Here is a 15,449-nt window from a genome sequence, read left to right on the forward strand (position 1 = left end):
CTTAATATGTGTGTGTGTCTGTACATATGTGTATGTGTTTATATATGCATGTGTGTGTAATATATGCACACGTGTTTGTGTTAATATATGCGTGTGTGTGCGTTAATATATGCATGTGTGCATTCATGTATGTCCTCAGACTCGGAGAGAGAGAGAGAGAGAGAGAGAGAGAGAGAGACTATAACTTACACAGTGTAACTTGAGACGCTGAGTCACCCTCATCCCCCCATAACCCAAACGCAGGCAGGAGGTCCTCCTGGGTGAAGGAGGCCCGGAAGGTGTGGATGTGTGTCAGTGTGTCTGAGGACCCTCCTCCACCTGGGGACACTCTGTAGAAGGACAGAGTGCCAGCAGGCCGGTCCAGATACACTCCTACTCTGGTAGAGTGAGGGGGGGGTAGACGTTTGGCTGTTCCTCTACCGTTGTACACGGCAACGTAACAACCAACATCGCAAAGAAGACGCCAGGACTTGTTGTTTTTTCCAAGCTCGCTGTCTACACCCCCTCCTCTCCTTGTGATTCCGCTGTATGTCACTCCCATAGCAACAAATCCTACACACTCTACCTCCCAGTAACATCGGCCAGTCAGACCCTCTTTACACAACACCTGGGGAGAGGACTCAAATCTCTCTGGGTGATCCGGATACGACTGGACCATTGCAACCCGCGTCACCTTTCTGTTGTCCTCAGACAGAGAGAGTTCTCTGTGGGCTGTGTTTGGGTCCAGTGTGAGTTCACAGGCATCTGAGGGAGCACAAGACATGATTAGCTGCTGAACCATTCCTCATCATCATCATCATCATCATCATCATCATCATCATCATCATTATCATCATCATCATCATCCCTAGTAATGTTACTCTGGCATTCTTCCTCTTCTTCTTCACGTTCATCTACTCTGCAAACATCAACTAACATAGAAAGACTAAATCATGTCAGAGCTTCTATAGTGGACTAGTGTGCTATAGCTTTAGAAATAGTTGTGAACATTGTTTATATGATAATTTAAGTTAAACTTAAATGTATATCCCATGCGTGTGTGAGTGGCTGTGTCATTCAAACAAGCCTAGAAAATGTATGAACTGAATCTTCTCACACAATATTGATAAAAACTTAGACATATTATACACCAAACCGTTCAACATGGTGAGCTTATTCCTCCAATATCTAAGCTATAGTATTTTTTCAAGATATTAGACTTTGAAAGGTTCCAATACACATCCATTGTAATCCGCCTGTGTATACCACAGACTGAACCAGCTGAGCTCACATACAGGCTGGAAACTAACTGTTGATACCATAGACCTGGTTCATACATACTATACATAGACATGTACACATATGTACACACAACGATACAAACAAAGTCCACATGGGAATGACCGGACGTCATCTCCTGCTATGTGGATGGACTTTCCATCTCAATAGTGAGTGTGAGTTGCGATGAATCAAACAGACACTTACATTTCTTTAGATCTGGTTTCAGCCTCCACACTCCACCGTGTTCCACACTGGGGGGGAATCAAAGTGAAAGCAGCATGTTGAAATATTGACCTTCATCATCTGCTGTCTCATCACGTTCTACACCACATGAGTTACAGCAGCCTTTTCAAACCACATAATCTAGCAGCGGCTTAAATAGGAGACTTTATCCGTGAGTGGTGAGCTGTCCTCTCCATACCTGAGAGTGTCCAGTCTCCAGCATGGATCCTCCAGTCCAGGAGAGAGCAGCGCCGCTCCTGAGCATCCTGGATGATTGTAGCTCAGGTCCAGCTCTCTCAGATGGGAGGGGTTGGAGCTCAGAGCTGAGGCCAGAGAAGCACAGCCTTCCTGTGTGACCAGGCAGCCAGACAAGCTACACACACACACACACACACACACACCCACACCCACACACACACAAGAATTATTAGGTTTCTAGAAGTAAATCGGTTGAATGTCCTCTGATGTGGAATTTGTGGTGTAACTGTTGATTAAAACGGACCTGAGAGTTTCCAGTGTACAGTGCGGACTCCCCAGTCCAGCAGAGAGCAGCTTCACTCCTGAATCCTGCAGATCATTGGTACTCAGGTCCAGCTCTCTCAGACTAGAGGAGTTGAAGCTGAGAACTGAGGCCAGAGCTTCACAGCATGTCTCTGACAGATGACAGCCATTAAGCCTGCACACACAATAAACAGAACACGTTAGGAACTGTGTTTAAGTAACTTGCATCTTTTACTGTTAACATAATGAAAGACGTGTTGAAAACTTTAATTCAAGATGTTTTATTACTTTAACTACATTCAGCCATCACACACAATGTGAAGGCTGAATGTGTTTAGCACGGACCCTGAATAGGGTATGTGCTAAACACGACCCCCCACCCAAATAAACAGAGCGTGTTAGGAACTGTGATTAAGTTTTTAGGATGATTAAACCCAAAGTCATTTTACAATGATACAATGTTAATAAACTGGCTCTTTAAATATTAAGAGTTTGATTTCACATAGTTCATGAACAAATCATATCATTATACTTAAAAAAGGTTTCATGAAGTTTTATCGACTACCAGGTTTAGTTCAGTGCTGAATTAAGACACAGCTGTATTGTGGCACCGGTGTGATTGCTCTATTGGGAAGCACGACCCACTTAAGTTCCAATGGAGACACTCTGCTTTGATCAGAAAACTAAAACACTGGTCTGTACTTTGTGCAAAGTTTCATTGAAATGTCGCCGCAGCACTAGCACTATTCGACAGCCTGTGAAGAAATGCGCTATTCTGGACGACCCAGTGAAGAAAATAAATCCTAATTGGAGTATATTATCCAATCAGCAGCCATTTATTATTAGTAGGTATTTGATTGAGGAGGAGGAGGACGAAGAGTTGGTTGGTGAGGAAAGAGATGTCGAGGTGCAGGCGGTAAAAACAGAAGAAGACCCCCTATGCATTGAAAACATTAATAACTGATTTAAAATGGGTGAATCTGTTCACATGAATGGACACAAATTGATGGTACATGACCATGGACATTTTTCAATAAAGGGGTGCGACCACATTTCTTAGGGTGCCACCAAATGAGAAAGTTTGTTGCACTAGTAGAAAATGTGTCTTGAGCCCTGAGAGGACATATTAGACCTGTTAACTTCCTCCGATGTGGAACTTGTGGTGTAACTGTTTGACCATTACGTGAAACTGACCTCAGAGTTTCCAGTGTACAGTGTGGACTCCCCAGTCCAGCAGAGAGCAGCTTCACTCCTGAATCCTGCAGATCATTGGTACTCAGGTCCAGCTCTCTCAGACTAGAGGAGTTGGAGCTGAGAACTGAGGCCAGAGCTTCACAGCATGTCTCTGACAGCTGACAGCCATTAAGCCTGCACACATAATGAACAGAACATGTTAGAAACTGTGTTTAAGTAACTTGCATCTTTTACTGTTAACATAATGTAGGACGTGTTGAAAACTTTAATTCGAGATGTTTTATTACTTTAACTACATTCAGCCTTCACACACAATAAACAGAGCATGTTAGGAACTGTGATTACGTTTTTAGGATGATTAAACCTGAAGTCATTTTGCAATGATACAATGTTAATAAACTGGATCTTTAAATATTAAGAGTTCAATTTCACATAGTTCATGAAAAAATCATATCATTAGACTTAAAATTAAGTTTCATGAAGTTTCATGAACTACCAGGTTTAGTTCAGTGCTGAATTAAAGCGCGGCTGTATTGCGGCGCCGGTGTGATCGCTCTATTGGGAAGCACGACCCACTTAAGTTCCCATGAAGACACTCTGCTTTGATCAGAAAACTAAAACACTGGTTTGTACTTCGTGCAAAGTTTCGTTGAAATGTCGCCGCAGCACTAGCACTATTCAACAGCCTGTGAAGAAATGCGCTATTCTGGACGACCCAGTGAAGAAAATAAATCCTAATTGGAGTATATTATCCAATCAGCAGCCAGTTATTATTAGTAGGTATTTGATTGAGGAGGAGGAGGAGGAAGAGTTGGTTGGTGAGGAAAGAGATGTCAAGGCGCTGGCGGTAAAAACAGAAGAAGACCCCCTATGCATTCAAAACATTAACAACTGATTTAAAATGGGTGAATCTGTTCACATGAATGGACACAGATTGATGGTACATGACCATGGACATTTTTCAATAAATGGGTGCGACCACATTTGTTAGGGTGCCACCAAATGAGAAAGTTAGTTGCACTAGTAGAAAATGTGTCTTGCGCCCTGAGAGGACATATTAGACCTGTTAACTTCCTCCGATGTGGAACTTGTGGTGTAACTGTTTGACCATTTAGTGAAACTAACCTGAGAGTTTCCAGTGTACACTGTGGACTCCCCAGTCCAGCAGAGAGCAGCTTCACTCCTGAATCCTGCAGATCATTGGTACTCAGGTCCAGCTCTCTCAGACTAGAGGAGTTGGAGCTGATGACTGAGGCCAGAGCTTCACAGCATCTCTCTGATAGCTGACAGCCATTCAGCCTGTACACACAATAAACAGAAAAGTAACTTACATCATTTACTTTTAGCATATTGAAGGACTTATGTTGAAATATTTTATTAGAGATGTTTTTATTATTTTAACTAATATGTACTATTCAATACATTCAATCTTTATTTTTATTCAATATTGGAGTTTTTTTGTAGCGTTTTAGACCTGTTTTGAATATTAGTTTGAATTTGTATTGTAGTATTATGTATTGTATGCAATGTAATACATACATCTACAGAGATTTTTTGTATATTAGGGTTACAACCAGAGGCGACAAAAGGGGGGGGAGGGCTAGCGGGGGCTTAAGCTCCCCCTAAAAAGGCTGAGCCCCCTCCATGCCCCCCCTCCAAAAAACCCCAGTCAGTTTGTTGTGACAAATATAAATGGTAAAAATACATTTTTAATAATAATGTGGCGAGCAGCACGTGAACGACGCGACGGGAGCTATAAGAGTTTGCAACTCTCGTGGCCCATACTCCACACGACCCTGAGAGAGACTTTATGTAAACGCACCACACACACACCTGAAACACACATCCTATCGCCCACAACCACGACTGCCTCGGTGCCGCCGACCCTACCAGGATCCGTTGCGGCACTTGGTGACCACGGCCATGACAGCCTTTAATGTAATAATAATATATATATATATATATTATTATTATATTGTGGCAGACTGCAGGGAGGAGTCAGGGGACTGGTAGGTCTGGCAACCTGCTGTGCTGGCTCCACCCCAAAGCCTTACATGGACTTTCCCCCTTTAATGAGGCAAGCCTGGGGATCATTAAGCAAGGGTACTTGGCTTAGAGGGCTAGCAGACGACAGACATGGGAAGCTAGGGCTGTGAACCAGGAAGGCTAGCACACTACAGGCAGGATCTGTGTGATCGCCTGGAAGCGCGTTACGGCCTTAGAGGAGATGGATGACCCTTTTCCCACCCTGGGGGTTCAGTTTAGTAGGTAAATAAACCATCCCTTTGAACTGCTCTCTGTGTTTTGTGTCATTATAGAGCTCATAAGTCTGCCCCTTCCGGTAGACCCCCATATAGGACCTATGAGATCGTAAAATATGAGTGTGTTTCAATGGAGAGAAAGTAATTATTTTCTGGTCCCAGTCTTTTTATTCCCTCGATTACACATATGTTGTTGGTGGATTTAAATTATAATATTTCATGCAAAGAAAACAAAAACAATTCGCAAAGTTTGATAATGTTAGGTTTTGTGTGACGCCGCTTTGTGAACTACAACCCCTCGTTGCTCTTGACGTGAATGATATACGTCACCACCACTCTGGTACAGACATGGCGATCTCTCTTCTCCACCTCAGCGCTTTTTTCCAAGGGGAGGATAACAGCATCGAAAGCGGTGAAAACCATTACAAGTTGGGGCATGTTTCGATTTTCAGTTATGCCGATGCAGATTGTCGGTCTTGTCCACGCCAGTCGCAGGGAGCGTGACGTCACATACGAGACGTGCAGTCTTTCTCATTGTATTTTCTCTACAGCCTTTAACTTAAAGGGGTATGGAATTCTCTTTTTTGGCCATTTTTGCAAAATTACTTGAAATCCTTCATAACCCACTTACAGCCACTGAGTTAGAAGTACTGAAAATTAAACAAGTCAATCATCTGTGGAAGGGGCAGGGCTCGAAAAACTCCAGCCAATGATTTCCAGACCCATCGATTGGCATTGGCCAGTAAGTACGAATTCCAAAGTGTGTGGAATTCGATTGAGTATGCATGCCAGGCGGCTAGGTGGTGCTGTGATACACTATCACACAACACCGCCATGTCTGAGCGCATGCGTAGAATCTTCCTTCTCTTATCCATGCCGCAAATATCAAAAAGATCCTTCTCTGTTCAGTAATACTATCTGTACATATCCTGTACATTTCGTGGAAAGACTCCTGTACGCTTGTTAGAGCTGCCAGAGCAGCTTGAAGGTCCGACGCATGGAAATAATCTGACATGTTAGTTTATTTCTTAGTACTGGCACATGTATGTGACGTAAACGCGTACGCGACGTGAGCAGATCTGAGCAGTGTTTTGCGTCTTGGCAGTGTAGACGGAAACGCTACGGCGGAGCGTTTTCAACTTTTCCCCTCTGGAGGGTGGTTTCAGATTTATGCGTTTTCATGCCCCAAAAACGCCGTCACCGTCTAACCGAAAGGCACTTCCGATAAAATATTTTGTCGTTTTTACCCGCAAGCGTCCTCGTGTAAACGGGGCCTCGTGGGTTTTCTCCGTCTTAATTTTCTGCGTCCAATCAGCGAACAGAGGGAGGGGCTGAGAACAATGACCAAGTCAGCTCTCGTTGGCGGACATCTTCATGCCAGTGTTTGGTTTGTTTACAGCCTGCGCGCAACGTGATTCCCGGCCTAACGTTAGCGATTGGTTATGGCAGATCCAGAGCGGCACTGGGCAGATCCAATAGTTTTAAACTTCAACAGACACCCGCCTTCATGCGAGTTAACGTATGTCAATTGAGTAGGTCCAGACTCTCTGTACAAAGGAAATGAAGTACGACAGTCTGGTAGGACCAAGATATGGTCACACAATATAACGTTGTCTATATTGAGATACATGTTATAAGTAGTGCTGGCAAGCGATTAAAATATTTAAACGTGATTAATCACATTAATGTTAGAGTTAACTCGCGATTAATCACACATTTCTTTCTATTCTAAATCTCCCTTGATTTCGTGCTGCTAGCCTTTTAGTGAGATCAGAGAGTGTTGAGAAGTACAAGAAGAGAGACCCAGAGTGAATTCAACCCGGTCCACTTGACATCATGCAGGTGCATGACAATGGTAGGCCTACCGTAAAACTTCAATAGCCCAGGCTTCAATTTGTTTCAATCACTGAACTTTCGAAAAAAACTCTTGCTTGTTTTTTTTAACATGACTAGTTTTTGCTAGACAGCAGCCGAAAAAACGACAATGTTTGCCAAGCCAAAAGAGCGTTATTCGCGCAATAAAAAAATTAACACCTATAAATTGGTTTGCGTTAACGCCATTAATAACTACTATTAAACTGACAGCACTAGTTATATCATAACCTCGAAAGATGTTTTCTATGCTATCATGAAAGTGAATATTCTACTATCAGGTATATTGTGTTGTGTGTATTGTGATACATGTTATTAATGAACCTACAGAGATGTTTTGGAGGCTTTGACCACTGGCAGCATCCTCAGAAGACCCTCCTCTGAAGCAGAGTATTTCTTCAGGTCAAACACGTCCAGCTCCTCTTCTGATGACAGTAAGATGAAGACCAGAGCTGACCACTGATCAGGAGGGAGATGTTTTTTGATCAGACTTCCTGATGTTAGGGACCGTTGGATCTGCTCCACTAGAGAACGGTCGTTCAACTCATTCAGACAGTGGAAAAGATTGATGCTTCTCTCTGGAGAGAGATCTCCACCTATCTTCTCCTTGATGTAAGACACTGTTTTCTGAATGGTCTGTGAGCCCCTTCCTCTCTGTCTCAGCTGATTTTGTTTAAACCGAGTGATCAGTGATCTACTATCTTTTTTTCGCAGCAGACCTCGTAGGAGATTCCGATTGGTCTCAAGAGAGAGGCCCAGGAGGAAGCGGAGGAACAAGTCCATGTGTCCATTCTCACTCTGTAAGGCCTTGTCCACAGCACTCTTGTAGAGAAGGAGGAGTTCATCTTCACCAGAGGTTGTTGGTTCTTCTGAGAGCAGATTGACCCCAGTGTCAATGAAGAACAGAAAGACATAAAGGGCAGCCAAAAACTCCTGGAGGCTCAGATGGACAAAGCAGAACACCATATCCTGGTACAGCCCACATTCCTCTTTAAAAATCTGGGTGAACACTCCTGAATACACTGAGGCTGCTCTGATATCAATGTCACACTCTGCCAGGTCTGCCTCGTAGAAGATCAGGTTGCCTTTCTCCAGCTGGTTAAAAGCCAGTTTTCCCAGCGAAATAATGATCTCCCTGCTCTCTGAACTCCAGTCTGGATCTGTTTCAGCTCTCCCATGATACTTCCTGTCCCCCTGTATAGACTGAACCCTCAGGAAATGGCTGTACATCTGAGTCACAGTCTTGGGCATCTCTTCTCCTATCTGGGATGTTTTGAAGAGGTCCTCCAGAACTGTAGCAGTGATCCAACAGAAGACTGGGATGTGACACATGATGTGGAGGCTTCGTGATTTTTTGACGTGGGAGATGATTGTGCTGGCCAGCGTCTCCTCTCTGAATCTCTTCCTAAAGTATTCCTCCTTCTGTTGGTCGGTGAACCCCCTCACCTCTGTCACCATGTCAACACACTCAGCAGGGATCTGATTGGCTGCCGCAGGGCGTGTGGTTATCCAGATGCGAGCGGAGGGAAGCAGGACGCCCCTGATGAGGTTTGTCAGCAGCACGTCTACCGAGGTGGACTTTGTGACATCAGTCCAGATTGGGTTTCTCTGGAAGTCCAGAGGAAGTCGACACTCATCCAGTCCATCCAAGATGAAGACAACTTGAAACCGGTTGTATCTGCAGATTCCTGCTTCTTTGGTCTCAATAAAGAAGTGATGAAGAAGTTCAACCAAGCTAAACTCTTTCCCTTTCAGTAAATTCAGCTCTCTGAAAGTGAGGAGAAATGTGAAGTGTATGTCCTGGTTGGTTTTGCCTTCTGCCCAGTCCAGAGTGAACTTGTGTGTTAAGACGGTTTTACCAATGCCGGCAACTCCAGTTGTCATTATTGTCCTGATTGGTTGATCTTGTCCAGGTAAGGGTTTAAAGATGTCCTCACATCTGATTGGTCTTTCCTCATCTGGTTTCCTGGAAGCTGTTTCAATCAGTCTGACCTCATGTTCCTGGTTGAACTCTCCACTGCCTCTCTCTGTGATGAAGAGCTCTGTGTAGAAGTCATTCAGATCTGTTTGCTGGCCTGCTTTAGCGATTCCCTCAACCACACACCTGAACTTCTTCTTCAAATGCGACTTGATTTTATGTTGGCACTTGACAGCAGCAGATCCTAAAAGACAAAACAACAGAAGACATCAGTTAGTGGATGATGACGATACCAATGGAAACATGTCAATATTTACTGTTACTGGGAATTATCTTATTATCAACTTGATCAACTGCATGTTACAGTTTCAAAATGTTTCATTTAGTTATTTTCACAGCAATACGATTGGTCTAATAATAGTGAATCAGTAAATAGTGACTTTCTATGCTGACATGAAAAGATAGTGTTGCATCTCTCTATTGAGTTAATCTGCTGTTGATCTGCATTATAATGTTTAAAAATCCCATGGCATGAAAATGTCACTTTCTGAGGTTTTCTAACATTAATATGAGTTCCCCTACCTATGCTCCCCCATTAGCTATATACATTTTGTTGGGTGTAAAAGGAGCACTAGGCATTCTGCTCCACCTTTGAAAAAACGAAGCTCAGACGCGCCAGTAAAGTCATGCGTTCTCAAATAAAGAACTTTGGTTATTTCTCAGTATTTCTTTATTTACCAGCCTTCATGGTTCTCCAGTTACACTTGTTCTGTTGTTCTTGAGTCTAGCTCCATCTGCTCTAGTAACCAACACTGCCACCTAATGGTCATAACATAAATATCCTTGCATCCCTGTATGTCGTCATGCCACCTCCCCTTTCTCTGCCTTGCCAGCCCGGAGAATTTGGCCCGCCAACGAGACAATGAGCTACGACCGTGCAAGCGCCACATGTGTGTGTGTGTGTGTGTGTGCGTGTGATTACACACACTTAAGGCAAGTGTTGTACACTTCTTTGTTATTTGGATATCCGTTCTGCTGTTAGTGTTATAGCGCATAACACGTCGGTTCTTTGACGCCTCTGGTACTTCCGCAACAAGACTGTAGTTGGGGTTATCTCAGCGGGCAGCCGGCAGCGGGCAGCAGGCAGCGCGTGGTTCAGTCGACTTCAGATTGATGTGGAAGTGGAAGAACCAGAGACGTCTGAGAACCCGACGCAGTGGTTTGAGATTCGTCTGGAGGCACACACAGCTTTTGGCCATGATAATTTGTAGCATATGATATAAATATCTATGTATTATATGATATTATTTAGATATAGAGCTCCAGGACTGTAACGCAAGTGTTGTACACTTCTTTGTTATTTGGATAACTGTTCTGCTGTTGGTGTGATGGCGCATAACACGTCAGACTCTCGTCTCTGGTATTTCCATAACGAGACTCGTATTGGGGGTTATCTCAGCCATGGTTGAGAAGGATTTAGGGGAAAAGGAACTTTGGCTTTGACTCGGTGAAGTACAAGAACCACGACATGGAGGAGAAAGGGATTGTTCTCCGCGATTGTCTCCCGCTTGAGCCCCGCTGCCCGCTGCCGAGGGACCATCACCTCACGTGGTAGAACCAGAGACGTCGGAGAACCCGACGCAGTCGTTTGAGATTCATAATATCGTCTGGAGGCGCACACAGCTTTGGCCGTGACAATATATATTATATGATATAGATATCCACGCATAATGTGATATTATTGAGATATAGAACTCTAGGACTCCCGCCGGAGCACCCGTAGTGTTCTAGAATATTTACAGAACACGGCCAAAGGCTTTGTGCGCCTCGCCATTGCGATACATCAACTGTAAACAGAGCGCATGGTACCGTGGCTGCAAGCTGCTTAGGGCCACACCCCCTCCCTCCTCCTTGACCCACCTCTCTCCTCCTCATTTGCATTAAAGCTACAGACACCGAAACGGCGCGTTTGGGGAAAGCTCAATGTGCGACTCGTAGTGGCTGTAATTCTGCCCCACAGCTGGATTTCGGGAACGTCTTCAAATGCTGTGTTAGGGGCCCACTATCTTTATTAAAGCATCCATAAAATAGCATGCGACGGGACCTTTAACTTCCTTTAACCTGATGGATTCCCAATAACACTACATATCTGGATTAAACCATCTAACCCCGAAGATGAAAGATATCGCCACATTAAAGGAAAGATTAGAAATGTAGAAGTCTCACATTATGTCAGTATGTCTGAACAGAACAAATAAGAATCTCATACTGCTCTTCAAAATTAAATTATTCTCTATTTTAAAGATGAGATTCTCATCTGTCTTCAGAATAAGAGTCTCTTACTTCTCCACAGTGTGTCGGCCAGTTCCTCTTGCTTCATCTCCATCAGGCAGAGCTTTGTAATGTCCACCACTCCCTCTATGGCGCGCCTCCTCTGCTCCTCCTTCTTAACATCCACCTCCTCCTCCTCCCTCTGACTCTCTGAGCATGGTGGGTAATCTGGGAAGAGATCCCTCCAGAGCTTCTTCAGCTCCTTGTCTAGAAAAGCGTGTGCGTTCTCCTCAGCCCTCTGGAACAGAACAAACATCAAGGAGAACTTTACTCTGAACTCACTGAGTACACCAGAAGCATTAGAAAGAGATGCTTTCTAATGAAGAGCTGAAGTCAAATGTGTGTGTGTAAATGACATTTACACACCTTGATCAGCTCTGTTTGATGCTGCTGTACAGACTGAGCACTGGTAACCTTTGACCTCTCCTGGGGTCTATGGAGAAAACACACACACACACACACACACACACACACACACACACACACACACACACACACACACACACACACACACACACACACACACACACACACACACCTATTATATTTATCTTCTCCACAGAGTCTCATAACAACCAACTGGTCTGTGTCCATCGTCTGTGTAGGAGCCAGGAATACTTCTTATCTTCTGTTATGCAACACAGTTTATTTACTGCACATCAGTTAATATTTCTCATAGCGTGTGACTCTTTGTGTCAGGGCTCCCTCTATTTTGTCGAGAAGGAGGTGACAGTGTGTGACTCCTTGTGTCAGGGCGCCCACTAGAGGTGGAGAGGGAGATGACAGTGTGTGCTACTTGAAACCATAGGTGGAACAAGGACATGCCAGGCAGTCATTGAGCGAAGTGCAAAGAAATCAGTGTGAATAAAAGTTCATTAACTGAATCTACTTTTGGTCTTTGCTTATTATCACTCACACAGACACACACACACCGACACAAAGTTACACATATAAAAGTTGCGGGCGATCCTGCAGTATGGCTCTCACCCTCTCCACAACGCACTGGTCAAACAGAGGAGCTCCTTCAGTGAGAGACTCATTGCTCCTAAGTGCACCACTGAGTACCACAGGAAGTCATTCCTGCCTGTGGCCATTAAACTCTAAAACTCCTCCCTCTGATAATCTGACATGAAACAGAATGTAAATATTGTATTATAACCCACTAAGAGATGTCCACTTGTTACTTTATTCTTACTTTTATTTATTGTATTTTACTTATAATTTTCATAACCTTATCTTCTATGCTTGTAATTTCTGTTTGCACGGAGCACCAACAAAAACAATTTCTCCCCAGGGATCAATAAGGTTTTCTGATTCTGATTCTGATTTCCTGACTTGAAAACATCAGTATAGTTTTAGTCTGATAATAACAACACGGCCTGTGTTCATCGTCTGTTTGAAACTCCTACCTCTCCTCTCTGGAGGGGCGTCCATCTTTAAAGCTAGGAGGTCTACCCATAGACCACTCACTCTTCATGGAGACACAGCTGGATCCAGGGGAACCTGCTCTCTGCTGCTGCTCTGGGCTTCAACACACACACGCACACGCACACGCACACACACACACACACACACACACACACACACACCTATTATATTTATCTTCTCCACAGAGTCTCATAACAACCAACTGGTCTGTGTCCATCGTCTGTGTAGGAGCCAGGAATAATTCTTATCTTCTGTTATGCAACACAGTTTATTTACTGCACATCAGTTAATATTTCTCATAGCGTGTGACTCTTTGTGTCAGGGCTCCCTCTATTGGTCGAGAAGGAGGTGTCAGTGTGTGACTCCTTGTGTCAGGGCGCCCACTAGAGGTGGAGAGAGAGATGACAGTGTGTGCTACTTGAAACCATAGGTGGAATAGGGACATGCCAGGCAGTCGTTGAGCGAAGTGCGAAGAAATCAGTGTGAATAAAAGTTCATTAACTGAATCTACTTTTGGTCTTTGCTTATTATCACTCACACAGACACACACACACCGACACATACACAAAGTTACACATATACAAAGTTGCGGGCGATCCTGCAGTATGGCTCTCACCCTCTCCACAACGCACTGGTCAAACAGAGGAACTCCTTCAGTGAGAGACTCATTGCTCCTAAGTGCACCACTGAGTACCACAGGAAGTCATTCCTGCCTGTGGCCATTAAACTCTAAAACTCCTCCCTCTGATAATCTGACATGAAACAGAATGTAAATATTGTATTATAACCCACTAAGAGATGTCCACTTGTTACTTTATTCTTACTTTTATTTATTGTATTTTATTTATAATTTTCATAACCTTATCTTCTATGCTTGTAATTTCTGTTTGCACGGAGCACCAACAAAAACAATTTCTCCCCAGGGATCAATAAGGTTTTCTGATTCTGATTCTGATTTCCTGACTTGAAAACATCAGTATAGTTTTAGTCCGATAATAACAACACGGCCTCTGTTCATCGTCTGTTTGAAACTCCTACCTCTCCTCTCTGGAGGGGCGTCCATCTTTAAAGCTAGGAGGTCTACCCATAGACCACTCACTCTTCATGGAGACACAGCTGGGTCCAGGGGAATCTGCTCTCTGCTGCTGCTCTGGGCTTCAACACGCACACGCACACACACACACACACACACACACACACACACACACCTATTATATTTATCTTCTCCACAGAGTCTCATAACAACCAACTGGTCTGTGTCCATCGTCTGTGTAGGAGCCAGGAATAATTCTTATCTTCTGTTATGCAACACAGTTTATTTACTGCACATCAGTTAATATTTCTCATAGCGTGTGACTCTTTGTGTCAGGGCTCCCTCTATTGGTCGAGAAGGAGGTGTCAGTGTGTGACTCCTTGTGTCAGGGCGCCCACTAGAGGTGGAGAGGGAGATGACAGTGCGTGCTACTTGAAACCATAGGTGGAATAGGGACATGACAGGCAGTCGTTGAGCGAAGTGCGAAGAAATCAGTGTGAATAAAAGTTCATTAACTGAATCTACTTTTGGTCTGTGCTTATTATCACTCACAAAGACACACACACACCGACACATACACAAAGTTACACATATACAAAGTTGCGGGCGATCCTGCAGTATGGCTCTCACCCTCTCCACAACGCACTGGTCAAACAGAGGAGCTCCTTCAGTGAGAGACTCATTGCTCCTAAGTGCACCACTGAGTACCACAGGAAGTCATTCCTGCCTGTGGCCATTAAACTCTAAAACTCCTCCCTCTGATAATCTGACATGAAACAGAATGTAAATATTGTATTATAACCCACTAAGAGATGTCCACTTGTTACTTTATTCTTACTTTTATTTATTGTATTTTATTTATAATTTTCATAACCTTATCTTCTATGCTTGTAATTTCTGTTTGCACGGAGCACCAACAAAAACAATTTCTCCCCAGGGATCAATAAGGTTTTCTGATTCTGATTCTGATTTCCTGACTTGAAAACATCAGTATAGTTTTAGTCTGATAATAACAACACGGCCTGTGTTCATCGTCTGTTTGAAACTCCTACCTCTCCTCTCTGGAGGGGCGTCCATCTTTAAAGCTAGGAGGTCTACCCATAGACCACTCACTCTTCATGGAGACACAGCTGGGTCCAGGGGAATCTGCTCTCTGCTGCTGCTCTGGGCTTCAACACACACAAACACACGCACGCACGCACGCACGCACGCACGCACGCACGCACGCACACACACACACACACACACACACACACACACACACACACACACACACACACACACACACACACACACACACACACACACACACACACACACACACACACACACCTTTTACTCACATTGCAGTTTTTATGCTGACAAGATAGTTCTTATAAGACAGTTTTTAGGTGAGAGCATTTCACTTGTTTCAAGCTTTTAAGTCCTT

At 43.9% G+C, this 15,449-nt stretch overlaps 2 protein-coding genes and 1 long non-coding RNA gene across 3 annotated transcripts; all 3 read right to left on the bottom strand.

Annotated features, from left to right (window-relative positions):
• Positions 1-131: 131 nt before the first annotated feature.
• Positions 132-3,163, bottom strand: LOC115532661 (stonustoxin subunit beta-like). The gene is made up of 4 exons (XM_030342540.1): positions 3,124-3,163; positions 1,682-1,874; positions 1,465-1,511; positions 132-744 (listed from the first exon to the last, which is right to left on the bottom strand). Exons 1-4 carry the CDS (start codon positions 3,161-3,163, stop codon positions 179-181), a joined length of 846 nt encoding a protein of 281 aa, XP_030198400.1. The 3' UTR covers positions 132-178.
• A 4,471-nt stretch (positions 3,164-7,634) lies between these two features.
• On the bottom strand, positions 7,635-9,443 carry LOC115532467 (NLR family CARD domain-containing protein 3-like; the record flags this gene model as incomplete). Its single annotated transcript, XM_030342257.1, has 1 exon — positions 7,635-9,443. A coding segment is annotated over one exon (1,809 nt), but the record flags the coding sequence as incomplete, so codon positions are not given.
• Positions 9,444-11,952: 2,509 nt separating this feature from the next.
• On the bottom strand, positions 11,953-15,190 carry LOC115532470 (uncharacterized). Its single transcript, XR_003974039.1, has 4 exons — positions 15,073-15,190; positions 14,026-14,142; positions 12,969-13,085; positions 11,953-11,992 (listed from the first exon to the last, which is right to left on the bottom strand). It is a non-coding gene; the product is annotated as an uncharacterized LOC115532470 (long non-coding RNA).
• Positions 15,191-15,449: the final 259 nt, after the last annotated feature.

This window comes from Gadus morhua, chromosome 19 (assembly GCF_902167405.1).
Source record: "Gadus morhua chromosome 19, gadMor3.0, whole genome shotgun sequence".
Taxonomy (NCBI): Eukaryota; Metazoa; Chordata; class Actinopteri; order Gadiformes; family Gadidae; genus Gadus; species Gadus morhua.

What these genes read in the sequence shown, in the direction of transcription:
- LOC115532661 (XM_030342540.1), bottom strand. Translation starts at nt 3,163, where the DNA reads ATGGTCAAACAGTTACACCACAAGTTCCACATCGGAGGAA. An exon ending in TGGAGACTGGACACTCTCAG is followed by an intron (nt 1,512 to 1,681) that starts GTATGGAGAGGA and finishes ATTCCCCCCCAG; the next exon opens with TGTGGAACACGGTGGAGTGT. An exon ending in GAAACCAGATCTAAAGAAAT is followed by an intron (nt 745 to 1,464) that starts GTAAGTGTCTGT and finishes GTGCTCCCTCAG; the next exon opens with ATGCCTGTGAACTCACACTG.